The sequence below is a fragment of the Thalassophryne amazonica genome, chromosome 10 (assembly GCF_902500255.1).
Source record: "Thalassophryne amazonica chromosome 10, fThaAma1.1, whole genome shotgun sequence".
Taxonomy (NCBI): domain Eukaryota; kingdom Metazoa; phylum Chordata; class Actinopteri; order Batrachoidiformes; family Batrachoididae; genus Thalassophryne; species Thalassophryne amazonica.
The window spans coordinates 47,250,259-47,267,228 of record NC_047112.1 but is presented as its reverse complement, the minus strand read 5'-3'; the positions used below and the strand labels follow the sequence as shown (position 1 = coordinate 47,267,228).

Sequence of the window (16,970 nt, the reverse complement as noted above, 5' to 3'; positions counted from 1 at the left end):
CATATACATACACACACATATACATATACACACACACACATATATACATACACACACATATACATATACACACACACACATATACATACACACACACATACATATACATACACACACATATACATACACACATACATACATACATATACATATATACATACATATACATATATGGGAAGCAGAGCCTTCAGCTTTCAGGCTCCTCTCCTGTGGAACCAGCTCCCAATTCAGATCAGGGAGACAGACACCCTCTCTACTTTTAAGATTAGGCTTAAAACTTTCCTTTTTGCTAAAGCTTATAGTTAGGGCTGGATCAGGTGACCCTGAACCATCCTTAGTTATGCTGCTATAGACGTAGACTGCTGGGGGTTCCCATGATGCACTGTTTCTTTCTCTTTTTGCTCTGTATGCACCACTCTGCATTTAATCATTAGTGATCGATCTCTGCTCCCCTCCACAGCATGTCTTTTTCCTGGTTCTCTCCCTCAGCCCCAACCAGTCCCAGCAGAAGACTGCCCCTCCCTGAGCCTGGTTCTGCTGGAGGTTTCATCCTGTTAAAAGGGAGTTTTTCCTTCCCACTGTAGCCAAGTGCTTGCTCACAGGGGGTCGTTTTGACCGTTGGGGTTTTACATAATTATTGTATGGCCTTGCCTTACAATATAAAGCGCCTTGGGGCAACTGTTTGTTGTGATTTGGCGCTATATAAAAAAATTGATTGCTTGATTGATTTATTAAATCCACGCATCTTAAACGTAGAAGAGTAGCAGCAGACACAGATTATCTGGAATTTTGTTTTGGCAAGTCTCTACTGCCATCTACTGGCCAGTAGTGTTCATGGCAGTATTCAAACTGAAGCTGGACTGATATTTTCAATCACTGTAGGTTCGAGCTCAGCTGTACCACAGAACCGCACGGTGTAAAAGCTCAGAGCGCACGATTTATGTTCTCACACACGTACGTTCAAAAACCACACGTCGGATTAGTGTTTCCAGAAGCAAAACGTAAACAGAAGCTTTTTTTTCCCAAACTTAATTTACAAAAACTCTCGATGGGAGACAAAGTTTAAAAACAGGTGTTTGCACAGGCACAGTGTGAGAGGTGGTCGTGAGATGTTAAACGCAGCTCGTTACTCCATGTATACTAAATGATGCAGGACGCGCGATTAACCTGAAACTCGGTGCGATCCAAAACATGAAAAATGAAGTGAAAAATCAACTGAAAAAGGGCCAAAACTTGCACTGGCACCAGTAGATCATGGCAGTGTTCTATTTATTTTGACACCGGTTATATCAATCAATCAATCAATCAATTTTTTTTTTATATAGCGCCAAATCACAACAAACAGTTGCCCCAAGGCGCTTTATATTGTAAGGCAAGGCCATACAATAATGATGTAAAACCCCAACGGTCAAAACGACCCCCTGTGAGCAAGCACTTGGCTACAGTGGGAAGGAAAAACTCCCTTTTAACAGGAAGAAACCTCCAGCAGAACCAGGCTCAGGGAGGGGCAGTCTTCTGCTGGGACTGGTTGGGGCTGAGGGAGAGAACCAGGAAAAAGACATGCTGTGGAGGGGAGCAGAGATCGATCACTAATGATTAAATGCAGAGTGGTGCATACAGAGCAAAAAGAGAAAGAAACAGTGCATCATGGGAACCCCCCAGCAGTCTACGTCTATAGCAGCATAACTAAGGGATGGTTCAGGGTCACCTGATCCAGCCCTAACTATAAGCTTTAGCAAAAAGGAAAGTTTTAAGCCTAATCTTAAAAGTAGAGAGGGTGTCTGTCTCCCTGATCTGAATTGGGAGCTGGTTCCACAGGAGAGGAGCCTGAAAGCTGAAGGCTCTGCCTCCCATTCTACTCTTACAAACCCTAGGAACTACAAGTAAGCCTGCAGTCTGAGAGCGAAGCGCTCTATTGGGGTGATATGGTACTACGAGGTCCCTAAGATAAGATGGGACCTGATTATTCAAAACCTTATAAGTAAGAAGAAGAATTTTAAATTCTATTCTAGAATTAACAGGAAGCCAATGAAGAGAGGCCAATATGGGTGAGATATGCTCTCTCCTTCTAGTCCCCGTCAGCACTCTAGCTGCAGCATTTTGAATTAACTGAAGGCTTTTTAGGGAACTTTTAGGACAACCTGATAATAATGAATTACAATAGTCCAGCCTAGAGGAAATAAATGCATGAATTAGTTTTTCAGCATCACTCTGAGACAAGACCTTTCTGATTTTAGAGATATTGCGTAAATGCAAAAAAGCAGTCCTACATATTTGTTTAATATGCGCTTTGAATGACATATCCTGATCAAAAATGACTCCAAGATTTCTCACAGTATTACTAGAGGTCAGGGTAATGCCATCCAGAGTAAGGATCTGGATGGCATTACCCTGCCATTATATCAGATGGTTATCTAATTACAACTTGGCTTTTATTTTTTGAAAATACCCTTTTTTACAAATAAAAAATGGAATATTTTACAAAAGCACATTTATCTGTAAACACCAACACAAGACACACCTCACATTAACGTGTTGGTTTACATAACCAATCAGTGAGCGGAGGCACATTTTACCCAGAATGCCGTCTGTCTGTGTTTGTTACAAAACTTAAGAATTAGTGCATTATTCAACATTAAAAGATATATGTTATATCTTAACTTTGCACAAATGATAGAATTGACATTAAGTTATTCTATCAGTATTCATTTTATTTATACAGCAAACCATAACTCAGCACTGCTTTATTTTCCAAGATTTCGGCCTGATGGCAGTGTTGTGACTGGGTACAGAGTTGATCTTTATGGCTCCTCTCAGCTACATTTGTGCTGGAAGCCATGTAGTAAACTGGAGCTTCCAGCAGGTGGCAGGACACTCAAAGACAGAAGTGCTGACTCATTGTTTGGGTCTGTGGTCGCCTTTGATGCTTTCAGAAGTGATAGTGGTGTTAAACTCAAAATCGGCTTGTTAGTAGTTGCAAGTGTACCGGAGACAATACTGTAATTTATCGGTTATCTGTAACTTCTGATACATTTTTGGGTGGTTTATCGTTTTAACTTAATCAAAGATAACTTTTCAGTTATCTGATTATCTGTTATCAAAGTAATTTTTTGGTTATCTTTGCCCACCACTGTCCAAAACACAGTAGAAGTAGAAGTTTGTGATGTAACCTTTGTGTAATGGCAGACAGAAATTTTTTTGAGATGAAGACAAACAAAGCGCATAGACAATTTTGTATATATTGTTCAAGATGTGATTTGTGTTTATTGTTTGAACCTTTTTGTTGTACAGTCTTTCACACAAGACCTTAAATTGCCTTTATAAAGTGTCAAAACAGTTGTTTATTATAGTTTGCTGTGTGTTTTGAATAAATGAGTGTGGAAAATTATTTTCTGCTTTACTTTTTCCTTTATTTCTGATTGTAAACCTTTATTACACTTATAAAACACAACAAAAGCATATACATTATGAAAGCACAGGTTGTCCTGAAAAAAAAAGACACATAAAACTTGATTGTGGGATGCAGGGAGAGCTGTTAACAGCAATAATAAATCATTTATGCCAGGCGAGTGAACTGTCCAAAAAATGCCCTCGGACCCCAGGGGTTAAATCCAATTAGTTCAGGACGGACAGCATGGAGAAAGGGAGGGAGAGACGGAGAGAGACTCTGGATTTTCTAGGTGCACTCTGGCTCATTTTACTTTTATCAGTTTTACCAGGGCCTGCAGAAGTTAAAGAGTTGGGGAGAAATGATTTATAATCTGGTATATATATATTTTTTTAAATAGTGTTGACTGGAGTGAGATATGCCCTTTAAATAAGACATGTTTAGCTGACACTAGATCTATGAGACAGAAAAACATTTCATTATTGAAATCAAGACTATATCCAGGTGTGTAACCGATATCTACAGCAAGACATGTCAAAAGAGCTGTCACTTCCATTTATTCACCACATGATAGCAGTGACGCACAGCGCTGTTGACCATTGTGGATCGGTTTGTACTGAATAAGGAATTCAACCTCTCTCATGAGTAGAGAGACCTTCAAGAAGTGGCAGTTTGGGCGCACACCACTTTATGATGATGCTGGCAACTTTGGCCTGAGCCTGTTAATGTGGTCTCAACTCTTGGAAGAACATATGAAATTTCTGTGATGGACTGGATACAACACCAAGAGTTAGCTATTTAGGGTTTTGCAGAGCTATGCATTCTAATAATAGGTGTAGTAGAATATGCAAAACAGAAACATGATCATTAAAACGCATAAAATTATCAATTTTTTGAGCTGTAGTTCATAACTTATACATTTGCAGACATTTATACATTCACCTTGGCACCTTGGATCATCCTTGATCCAAAACTGACATTTCATAAAAGGCTGACCTTTGTTCTATTGATCAATTGTAAATATTTGTCTAGCTTTTTTTTTTTTTTTTTTTTTTTTAATTAAGGGTTTCCTTCTTGGTCCGTAAGCCATTTAGGTCATGGTGATGGACTTCTCTCTAAAGGTAGATGTTGCCACATTTCTAACTGATGCCTCCAATTCAATCAATTTATTAATTATGATTCTAGGGTTCTGTTGGACAAAAGTTAATTAATCCCTGGATATTCATTTGTGTCTCCATCAGGCATCTTATTCCTATACTTGGTAAAATACACTGTCCAGTCTTTTATGGCATCATAAATTTTATGATATGGCTCCTAAAGAGAACCAGATATGATGAGATCCAAACTTCTGCTACCACTGCTTAATTCATCATCAGATTTCTTCCCCTGCTCTTGAATGCAAGAAGGCACTGATTTTATTGGCAGCCCCTTTAATGCAACCAAATCTGAACCAACTCCGCAGGGAGATTTCAATCCAAAGGAGCAGCGGCTCAACTCAGATTCCCTCTCGGATATTCAAGCTTCTCACCAGTCTTAGTGTAAACCCAGAAACCTCATTTTGACTGCTTGTATCCCTGATGACGCTGATCACCATGATCATCAGGGAGGACAAAGGTAGAAGTTGCCTGGTAAATCAAGAGCCTTGTCTTTTGGCTCAGCTCTTCATCACAACGGTCTGGTACAGCCTCACGCTCCATCTCTTATTCTCAGTTGTGAACAAGACACAGATTTTGGAACTCCTCAACCTGCAGCAATACCTTTCCCCTGACCAAGGGGACCAATTTATTATATATGTGTGTGTGTGTGTGTGTGCGCACACATGGGGACGAGAGAGTCAACACAAACATGACCATACCTCTTTGATAAGCAGCTTGAACAGAGAAGGCACTTTCACCTCTATTTTATTCACTCCAAAGAACAGTCTCCTGACAAGGGAAGAAGACAAGAACATTTGTATAAATTAAACTGTTGATGAAGACCTTTGTGAAGAAAAACAAGTATAATTGATAATTCATATTTTATAATCTCTGCCACTGAATTCCATGTCATCTGTAGGGAACAAAATAGTTCCCAAACTCAGCTTGGTTCATTAAAGATGAACAGGACTATAAGTCTTGGAAAAAGTCAGAGTATTCTCGTCTACAAAGTAATTTATATATATTTTTTAATCTTTATATAAAGAAAAAAATGGTCTGATTGAGAAAAGGTCTTCTTGAAACTGCCTTCCAAGCAGTCATCTGTGCAGTAAATTTGTAAACTTTGACCATTATGCAATTCTTAATTAACCCCTACTTGCCCCCTATTCAATCAAGTGAATAGTCTACTTTTTCAATAATAATGTCTAAGGAGTATTTGTACCGAAATTGGTGCTTGTACCATCATTTGAAAGATTCCTCTGTAAATATTCTGGACTCTGTATCCTTTATCACATTAACATACTCAGATTTCACTTGACATTCCCTTTGCTTTAGTGGAAACGTTGTTATATGGCTGGGAGGGCCTGGCTGCCGGTTTGTTTGTCTTTTGGTTTCCTCCCAGGTGGCTTGCGTTTGGGACTGAGTGGCTGTGTTGCTGAGGCTGTCAGGACCTCGCCCTGATCACCTGCGACTCGTCAGGACTCACAGCTGTTGTGCATCTGGATGGATTGGAACATGTTGGCATTTAAGACTGGAGTGCACAGTGTGTTTTGCCAGAGACTCGACCTTGTGACCAGACGGGTGAGATCATCGTCTTGGGAGCCATCTCATCAGCAGCGGATGCTGAGAACGTCCAGGTTTGATGCACAGTCTGTGAAAGAGGAGGGGGTGAGGTCTCACGCTCGTCAGCACACTTCCTGAGGTACGTTAGATTTTGTGACTAACAGTTATACAGTCAGTAAATGTGGTGTCCCTCACACCTTATTGTATTGAGCTGTTTGTTAGTCATGTATCAGCTTTCACTGCAGTGGAGTTTTGGGAACTGGATGTTCCATGCCTGCAGGTTGGGAAGCTGATCAGTAATCAAGCCAGGAAGTGTTTGCTGTTTGTACACCTTTAAGTGTTCTGTGTGTAGAGTGTGGACTCACATAATGGTTCCTTCTTTCACAGACTCGGTTGTTGCGGCCACCTGGGGGGGTGTCGGCGGGGTCCTTGGGTCCGAAACAACTTCTGGCTCCGGACCGTTAGCGCTGCTGGGAGCGCACCACGCCAGGCCGCACCTTTTGTTGTTATATTATCACTGTTATGTATTAAATTCAGTTAGCCTTTGTACCGTGCTCTGCTTATTTCATACTGGGTCCTTCAAAAGCTGGTCGGTTCTCCGAGCTGCGTCCGACACATAACAGTAGTCTCTGGCCAAACATCACGGACCCAGCGGTAGCAGAGACGGTAACGCGCCGGGAAGGCGGCAGCAGACGTTCAGTGGTTATCCGGATCAGTTGCGGGGCTCTCCGCCCGGAAGGTGCGTGTTTGAGAACCCATTACTGGCTACTGATTTGTGCTCTCTTGCAGCCGTGTTCCTGTGTTGTGCCTTATCCGTGGGTCGTGGTGGAGTGTGACTGGCGACGGCTTCGCGTCACACTCCGACCGGATAAGAGGTGTAAACGGGAGCTGCAAGAGTGCGTTTGTAATGGGTTCACGCGCACGGCGGAGCTCTGTTAGCACGGGTCGCTGGGCTTCCTGTGTTACAGTCGTAGCCCCGTTTCCCCGGACAAAGGTAACTACTGCGTCTGTTGTATCAGCTCCGGCGTTATTTAGTTGAGCACATTTTGGTTGTGTGTTGCATTCAGCTGCGCACATAAGAGCAGCTCGTTTGTTTTTTCTGTCGCCAAAGGGGTTTTTTCATTTTTTGCACTCTGGTTCCCCCTTGTGGTGACTGAATCACGTTACCGTCAAGCTCTTGAGTAGGAACAGGTGTGTTCCATTTGGTTGAGCTTGACGGTATAACTCACTGATTTGTTTTGTGTTAGTTCATTTTGTGTGGGTGTTTTTTGAGTTGGTTTTTGTGTGGGATTTTATTTTTTTTGTTGTCCACTATTTGTCTGGGGGTGTGACCCTGTAGCCTTTGCAAAAAAAACAAAAAAACACAAAAAAAAAAAAAAAAAAAAAAAAACAGGGACCCAAACAACTGTGTGTTGGTCTGTTTGTTTTTTCTTTTGTTTCTTTTTGTTTCACATCCCCAGGGTTGGCTGGAACGGTCCCCTGGGGGGGTGATGGGGTTGGTACTTGGGTTGTTTTTTCTTTTTGTTTTTTGTTATGCCCTCTCTTCTCCTCTGACTCCAGCCGGGTGTGCCGTAGTGTCGGCATTGCTGGAGGGGTGCAGTTAGGTTGTGCTGGGCGTTTCCCAGGTGGCCTCTGCACCCGGGAGGGGAGGGGGGGGGGGGGGTTTGGGGTATTTTTTTTTGTTTCCCCCCCCCCCCCCAGTTTCCGCCCTCAGGGTTTGACTGTGGTGTCCTCTGGGGGGGAGAGGGCGTTGGGTCCATCTAGCCGTGGACGGCCGGGGCTGGGTCCATTAGTCATGAGGGGAGGCGTCTCCTGGGGTTGACGAGTGGTCCTCTGGGAGGCGCTGGTAGTCCCCGTGGGTGACGTTGGATCCCAGAGGGACCTCGGCCGTGGTTATTACTCCTGGAGCTGGCGGGTGGCCCTCTGGGGGGTGTTGGTCCCTACGTGTCGTTTGGGGGGGAGGAGGGGGGGTATTTTGGCATTTTTGTTTGTGAGCTCAAATTTGGGTTGTTTTTCTTTTCTCCCCTTCCCTAGGGTTTGATGGGACGGTCCCCTGGGGAGGGGGGGGTGTTTTGGTTGTTTTGTTTTATGACTAATCACACGTTTGGTTAAAGGCTGACCGCACAGGTGTAGGAACTCCTGGCCACACCTGTGCTAAGACTGTCAGAAACAAGGGCAAAGATGCAGCCAGTTCAACCAGTCTGTTGGAGGATGAACGCAGATGCGGTTTCCAGCCATGGTCCCTGGAGGGGGGTGTTTCTCCTGGGCCAGGTGTGTGTGGTCGCCGGGAGGCTTCCCGTGAGGGTGGGGTACTGTTATATGGCTGGGAGGGCCTGGCTGCCGGTTTGTTTGTCTTTTGGTTTCCTCCCAGGTGGCTTGCGTTTGGGACTGAGTGGCTGTGTTGCTGAGGCTGTAAGGACCTCGCCCTGATCACCTGCGACTCGTCAGGACTCACAGCTGTTGTGCATCTGGATGGATTGGAACATGTTGGCATTTAAGACTGGAGTGCACAGTGTGTTTTGCCAGAGACTCGACCTTGTGACCAGACGGGTGAGATCGTCGTCTTGGGAGCCATCTCATCAGCAGCGGATGCTGAGAACGTCCAGGTTTGATGCACAGTCTGTGAAAGAGAAGGGGGTGAGGTCTCACGCTCGTCAGCACACTTCCTGAGGTACGTTAGATTTTGTGACTAACAGTTATACAGTCAGTAAATGTGGTGTCCCTCACACCTTATTGTATTGAGCTGTTTGTTAGTCATGTATCAGCTTTCACTGCAGTGGAGTTTTGGGAACTGGATGTTCCATGCCTGCAGGTTGGGAAGCTGATCAGTAATCAAGCCAGGAAGTGTTTGCTGTTTGTACACCTTTAAGTGTTCTGTGTGTAGAGTGTGGACTCACATAATGGTTCCTTCTTTCACAGACTCGGTTGTTACGGCCACCTGGGGGGTGTCGGCGGGGTCCTTGGGTCCGAAACAACTTCTGGCTCCGGACCGTTAGCGCTGCTGGGAGCGCACCACGCCAGGCCGCACCTTTTGTTGTTATATTATCACTGTTATGTATTAAATTCAGTTAGCCTTTGTACCGTGCTCTGCTTATTTCATACTGGGTCCTTCAAACGCTGGTCGGTTCTCCGAGCTGCGTCCGACACATAACAAACGTTGTGTTATTAGATCAGAGTGCAAAACACTCCAACCACAGAATAATCTGCCCAGTATGAATATCCTCCTGTCAGCCAACTACAAATTCACTCGAATCGGGTTTAGACATGCTGTAAATGTGTTTCGACACCAAAGATGTTCTATATCTGGTCTGCTTGAGGTTTCTTCCTCAGAGGGAGGTTTTCCTTACCACTGTTGCTCTGGGTGTTGGTAAGGTTAGACCTTACTTGTGTGAAGTGCCTTGAGGCAGCCTTGTTGTGATTTGGCGCTATATAAATGAAAATAAATTGAAATATATATTAGAAGCCAAGTGGCCTCTGTGTACATGCCTGCGTATGTGTGTATGGCTCTGATCATGGAGAACCTAGGAAGACCTGACATTTGCTGTTTGGTATGCTTATGTATTTTGGATCAAGGATGAACACTACCAAAACGAACATTGATAAGACTAATATTTTTGAATAAATTACTGATATTACATAACAGTGAACAATGACACTGATAATTACATACTGGACTCAGACACCATTCCAAATCATTATAGAAACTTTGCATAATTTATTACCACCCTTGAAAAATGTCAGCAACCTATTTGATAAACACTAAATCTAGAGCCCGTGGATCCCCACAGGCAACACCCTAGTATTACCTATATTCCTGCTGGCGCTTGGTCAGACCTGCACTGTGCTCGAAGTGGAGGGTGGATGCATTGACCTGCAAATCCTCCAGACCGCTGTGGGTAAAAAAAAAAGAAAAAAAAAAAAAGGAATAAAACACTGAAGATATTATCTAACAAGGAAATAGACACTCATCTAAGCTTTATTACAGATGTTAATTTATATACGTTTGTTCTAAAATTTCTTTGGAAGTTAAATAGCAGCAGATGCCGTTCTTATCCTGTGTATGTTTGGTTCAAAGAATATTTAGAAATAAATAAAGCATGCTTACGTTAAAACTTCAAAGTTCTGCACTTCATTGTTCCAGTAATACCTTGTGCTATGGAAGGTAAAATAGCGAATCTGAAATAAGAACAGAATTTTTTAATGACATTCACACAGCTTATCCACAACCCAGAATAAAGTTTAAAGAAAAGCAAATTCAGCTAGAATAGCTGTTCAGATTGCAACCTGTGTATTCTTAGAATGTCATTTTATAGTCTGTTTGACTGTAATGATTGATATTACTAATCACATTTATCATTTTGGATGAATAAACAAGAACAGGTGTGGTAACACTGGGTAACTACATGTGAACCAGTTAACTATGTCTTTTTTATTAATCTCATGGACAATGTCTATTGATTGATTTTTGGGAAAAACAAAACAAACAATGAAAGGCATTTTATACCTCTGTATCTGTGTATAAGCACATGAGAGAGAGGGAAAAAGCAGGCTAAACAAACAAAAAGCAATATGTGGAAATTCTGTTTTTTTTTTACATTCTAGAAATACAATACAATTAATATTATCAATCTGTTTCGGCTGTAACAAGTCAATAATGGTTGGAAGCCTCACAGGTGGTCTTAAAATTTACTGCTTAATTTAATTTAAATTGCAGCAACTGCTGTGCATTGCCAACTTTAAGCACTGTGTACGAATGCATTCATTTCGTGAGCTTGTTTGTATCAAAGCTTAGATAATGTGAACACTGTAAAAGTAAATGTTGCTGACCTGTGTGGGCTGGTAGTCTGCGTATCTTTTAATGAGCTCCTGAGCAGGGGTGCCATCGGAAGGGTGAGGGGGGTGTCCGTTGGCGAGGGAGGAGGAGAACTGGATGGGGAAGGGACAGGAGGGAGATGAATGGGAGGAAAGGGAGGTGGTCTGGGTCTCCAGGCTGTAGAAGGGGTTGCTCCCTGGGGCCAGCATCACTCGCACCTTGGCCAAGAACCAGCGCCGGAATTCATCCTATTAGGATGCATGTAAACCAAACTATGTGGAATTTCAGTTCACCGATGGGTTTCAACGACCATTATACAGACCAGACAGCCTGATAAGAAGCAAGCTGGAGTTACTGTGAACAGCTGTACATAGCTTTGTTGCTACATGTACAGGTTAAATAACATTGAAGACAACTTCTTTTTAAATGCTCTTCACAATAAAATCATTTTACTATAAAAGCAGCGCCAGTGATACCAGTGAAGACTTTTACTGTAATAGTCAGGATCATTGTGCCACGCAATTGTGTGCAATTTGATGGTGCTTTCAATGTACGAGCTAAAATGTTCCTAAAAACACATATTTAATTAAAAATGCTTTGTTAGAAAGTCTATTAAAAATGTTTGTGTGAAGAAGCTTCTATCATATGTGACAAAACACCACAACCAGTCATTAAAATTCAAGAGTTAAATCAAAATTTAAAAAAAAGGTTTTTAAAAAATGAAAATGTGTTTTGTTGAGGTCAACAGACCAATGTTATTCACAATTTGAATAATGTTTCAGGAGGTAGTAAAGCTGAATAATGTAATGTTTTTACCAATAGATACAACACTGCAATTAAGCATTGTAGAAATTTGATACAAAGAAGGCTTCTACCCACCGTTGAGCGCAACAACACCACTTCAGCGTCATGGACCATGGTACGGGTGCAGGTGGATTTGACGCACCACTCCGGCATCCAGTAGAGCAGCAAAAGAAGAAAGCCCCCTGTACACAGCACACCAAGGCCTACGAGTGCCAGCCGCCACCAGCACAAGCGGTACCCTTGCAATTCCTAAACAACATTGGAATACAAATTGGTTCAGTGTCTGAAAGGGTTCACAATTTGGCAGAGGTAAAATGTGACTGCTCTGTAATTTCCTTAGACATTCTTCATCTGCCAAAGTCATACAGTATTGTTCAGAATAACAGTAGTGCTATGTGACTAAAAAAATTAATTCAGGTTTTGAGTATATTTGTTATTGTTACATGGGAAACAAGGTACCAGTAGATTCAGTAGATTCTCACAAATCCAACAAGACCAAGCATTCATGATATGCACACTCTTAAGGCTATGAAATTGGGCTATTAGTAAAAAAAAAAAAAAAAAAAGTAGAAAAGGGGGTGTTCACAATAATACAACCCCTGGCAATAATTATGGAATCACCGGCCTCGGAGGATGTTCATTCAGTTGTTTCATTTTGTAGAAAAAAAGCAGATCACAGACATGACACAAAACTAAAATCATTTCAAATGGCAACTTTCTGGCTTTAAGAAACACTAAGAAATCAGGAAAAAAAATTGTGGCAGTCAGTAACGATTGTGGCAGTCAGTAACGGTTACTTTTTTAGACCAAGCAGAGGGAAAAAAATATGGACTCACTCAATTCTGAGGAATAAATTATGGAATCACCCTGTAAATTTTCATCCCCAAAACTAACACCTGCATCAAATCAGATCTGCTCGTTAGTCTGCATCTAAAAAGGAGTGATCACACCTTGGAGAGCTGTTGCACCAAGTGGACTGACATGAATCGTGGCTCCAACACGAGATGTCAATTGAAACAAAGGAGAGGATTATCAAACTCCTAAATGAGGGTAAATCATCAAGCAGTGTTGCAAAAGATGTTGGTTGTTCACAGTCAGCTGTGTCTAAACTCTGGACCAAATACAAACAACATGGGAAGGTTGTTAAAGGCAAACATACTGGTAGACCAAGGAAGACATCAAAGCGTCAAGACAGAAAACTTAAAGCAATATGTCTCAAAAATCGAAAATGCACAACAAAACAAATGAGGAACGAATGGGAGGAAACTGGAGTCAACGTCTGACCGAACTGTAAGAAACTGCCTAAAGGAAATGGGATTTACATACAGAAAAGCTAAACGAAAAAAAGCCAGAGCTGGTGCAACAAAATACTAGTGATGTGTTGGAGCGTTCTTTTGTTTTTCATGATTCCATAATTTTTTCCTCAGAATTGAGTGATTCCATATTTTTTTCCCTCTGCTTGGTCTAAAAAAGTAACCATTACTGACTGCCACAATTATTTTTTCTGATTTCTTATAGTGTTTCTTAAAGGCAGAAAGTTGCCATTTGAAATTACTTTAGTTTTGTGTCATGTCTGTGATCTGCTTTTTTTTTCTACAAAATTAAACAACTGAATGAACATCCTCTGAGGCCGGTGAGTCCATAATTTTTGCCAGGGGTTGTATATTACATACCAGGTATCATGGATCAGTTTGGATATGTCAAAATACTTGAAGAGGTCATGTTGCCTTATGCTGAAGAAGACATGCCCTTGAAATGAGTGTTTCAACAAGACAATGACCCCAAGCACACTAGTAAACGAGCAAAATCGTGGTTCCAAACCACCAAAATTAATGCCTCGCAGATGTGAAGAAATTATGAAAAACTGTGGTTATACAACTAAATACTAGTTTACTGATTCACAGGATTGCTAAAAAAGCAGTTTGAACATAATAATTTTGAGTTTGTAGCGTCAACAGCAAATGCTACTACAACCTAAATAAATAAGGGAGTGTCTCTCCCTTATTTATTAGCAGGAGTAGGGGAAAAACTACAGAGGATCTTCAGACAGAACAAAATCCCAGTTTACTTTAAACCAGTCAACACCTTGAGACAGAAATTAGTTCACCCTAAGGACAGGATCCCTAGTTACAGAGCAATGTAGTGTATCATATCAGATGTCAGGAAAACTGTAATGAACACTACATAGGTGAGATGAAGCAACTTTTACACAAGAGGCTATACCAGCACCGCAGAGAGGTCGCCAGTGGACCTCAGTCTACAGTTCATCTCCACCTGAAAGACACTAACCACACGTTTGAGGACAAGGAAGTTAAAATCTTAGCCAAAGAGAAGAAATGGTTTGAGAGAGGTGTCAAGGAAGCATTCTTTGTAAAACAGTTGAAACCCAGCCTTAACCATGGAGCGGGTCTCAGACACGCTTTGTCCCCTGTTTACAATGTGGTACTCAGGTCAAAGCAGTGTCAGTCTTTTGTTCATGGTAATGAGTCATTCACGTCATCAGGAGAGAGTCGTCAAGGGAGCCATCAGGGGAGGCTTCTGTCGTGTCATTAGGAGAGTGCTAACTAGAGCACAATAGGTGCTAATTAGAGCTATTGTTTAGTCACTAGCCTATAGCAGTCAGCCTCTCGGTAGGTGGGATCTGGTTAGGTTAAAAAACACCAGCTTTTGTTGGCTTCTGGTTTATTCTTCTCTACAAGAGTCAAGACAGAAGTCAGACTACCAGAGCAAGAATTTTAGCTGAGGAAGCTTCTGTGATTTGAAGCGAAACGTCCTCACGTCAAGCAACCCAGTCCAGTCGAAGATTCAAGCTTCTCTACTATGGAAACCACCTGGACAACTGAGAGCCTACACAGAAACATTTTCACCAAAGATTTTCAATTGGATTAAGATGCCTTTAACAACCTTCCCATGTTGTTTGTATTTGGTCCAGAGTTTAGACACAGCTGAATGTGAACAAACAACATCTTTTGCAACATTGTGTGATGATTTACCCTCTTTTAAGAGTTTGATAATCCTCTCCTTTGTTTCAACTGACATCTCTCGTGTTGGAGCCATGATTCATGTCAGTCCACTTGGTGCAACAGCTCTCCAAGGTGTGATCACTCCTTTTTAGATGCAGACTAACGAGCAGATCTGATTTGATGCAGGTGTTAGTTTTGGGGATGAAAATTTACAGGGTGATTCCATAATTTATTCCTCAGAATTGAGTGAGTCCATATTTTTTTCCCTCTGCTTGGTCTAAAAAAGTAACCGTTACTGACTGCCACAATTTTTTTTCCTGATTTCTTATAGTGTTTCTTAAAGCCAGAAAGTTGCCATTTAAAATGACTTTAGTTTTCTGTCATGTCTATGATCTGGTTTTTTTCTACAAAATTAAACAACTGAATGAACATCCTCCGAGGCCGGTGATTCCATAATTATTGCCAGTGGTTGTATAGGCCCAACACCATAGTAGGAGAAACATGCCCATATCATGATGCTTGCACCACCATGCTTCACTGTCTTCACTGTGAACTGTGGCTTGAATTCAGAGTTTGGGGGTCATCTCACAAACTGTCTGCGGCCCTTGGACCCAAAAAGAACAATTTTACTCTCACCAGTCCACAAAATATTCCTCCATTTCTCTTTAGGCCAGTTGATGTGTTCTTTGGCAAATTGTAACCTCTTTTGCACGTCTTTTATTTAACAGAGGGACTTTGCGGGGGATTCTTGCAAATAAATTAGCTTCACACAGGCGTCTTCTAACTGTCACAGCACTTACAGGTAACTCCAGACTGTCTTTGATCATCCTGGAGCTGATCAATGGGTGAGCCTTTGCCATTCTGGTTATTCTTCTATCCATTTTGATGGTTGTTTTCTGTTTTCTTCTTTTTTTTTTGTCCATTTTAAAGCATTGGAGATCATTGTAGATGAAAAGCCTATAATTTTTTGCACCTGCGTATAAGTTTTCCCCTCTCCAATCAACTTTTTAATCAAACTACGCTGTTCTTCTGAACAATGTCTTGAACGTCCCATTTTCCTCAGGCTTTCAAAGAGAAAAGCATGTTCAACAGGTGCTGGCTTCATCCTTAAATAGGGGACACCTGATTCACACCTGTTTGTTCCACAAAATTGATGAACTCACTGACTGAATGCCACACTATTATTATTGTGAACACCCCCTTTACTACTTTTTTTTTTTTTTTTTTTTTTACTAATAGCCCAATTTAATAGCCTTAAGAGTGTGTATATCATGAATGCTTGGTCTTGTTGGATTTGTGAGAATCTACTGAATCTACTGGTACCTTGTTTCCCATGTAACAATAAGAAATATACTCAAAACCTGGATTAATCTTTTTAGTCACATAGCACTATTATTCTGAACACTACTGTATTTACAAAAAAATCTTCATGCTGCCTCAACACCACAACTACAGTTTCATGATTGAACTCACAAAATGTTAGTCCACTCTGCAATAGTCTATACATGCAATTGACAAATGTATTTATTTATTTATGTTTTAAATGAGAGTCCAATTTTCTTCCCTTAAAGACTGCAGAAGAGAGTTATTTAGAGTAGTTCACATGGTGCACTACCACTGCGTGATGGTAAGTTGAAATCTATAAAACCTGGACCTGGCAACTTTCTCCTGGATAGACTGCCTCCTTGGTGTCTGCTTGAACAATGCTTTTCTAATAATGCAAGGTTGTAATAGTTTCTCTTATTTCTACTACCTGTCTAACACTTTTATTAGTTTTTAAGTGCAACCGCTGCAAATTTTAGCTCAAAGTTTTATTCCTGTGTGAATCTGAGCAGCTATTAGCATCTTTTGTTAGTAGCTTACTTGTGCTAGCTTGGATTGTCTGGTGCACACATTACATCGCATTAATCTTGTGCAATGTTGACAGAAAGGGTGGCTCTTTTAGAGAGCCATGTCGTAAGCTAGAGTAGCTTCTTAGTTCAGTGGAGTTAGATATTACAGGCACTCCAGAAAAGGTGAGTGTCGGGCCAGCTAGCACATCCATTCGCATTAGCTTAGCAATGCCTGCTAAAGAGGATGGCTTGCAGACTGTTAGGCAGAAGTCGTTGCATAGTCCAGCTGTGGTACCCGGATCACTGACGCCATTGTGAACCATTTTTCCGCAATGGACATGCCTGGTGATAGTTCTCCAAGTCCACAGATGACTGCTACTCCTATCTCCAGGCTGAAATACTGGTGCATTAGTGGTAGGGGATTCTATCACCAGCAAAGTTAGATTACAGACGCCAGCTGACATTAAATGT

The 16,970-nt window shown here is 41.5% G+C and overlaps 1 protein-coding gene across 2 annotated transcripts in view; it reads right to left on the bottom strand.

Moving 5' to 3' along the window:
* atp13a3 (ATPase 13A3) overlaps positions 1 to 16,970 on the bottom strand; it is a 184,698-nt gene that overhangs the window by 105,415 nt on the left and 62,313 nt on the right. For both annotated transcript variants that reach the window (XM_034179954.1, XM_034179955.1), the window contains exons 4-8: positions 11,780 to 11,953; positions 10,915 to 11,148; positions 10,193 to 10,263; positions 9,894 to 9,977; positions 5,244 to 5,313 (exon numbers count right to left, since the gene is read on the bottom strand). In XM_034179954.1, the coding sequence (XP_034035845.1) occupies positions 5,244 to 5,313; positions 9,894 to 9,977; positions 10,193 to 10,263; positions 10,915 to 11,148; positions 11,780 to 11,953 (633 nt within the window). The remainder of the gene's footprint in view (positions 1 to 5,243; positions 5,314 to 9,893; positions 9,978 to 10,192; positions 10,264 to 10,914; positions 11,149 to 11,779; positions 11,954 to 16,970) is intronic.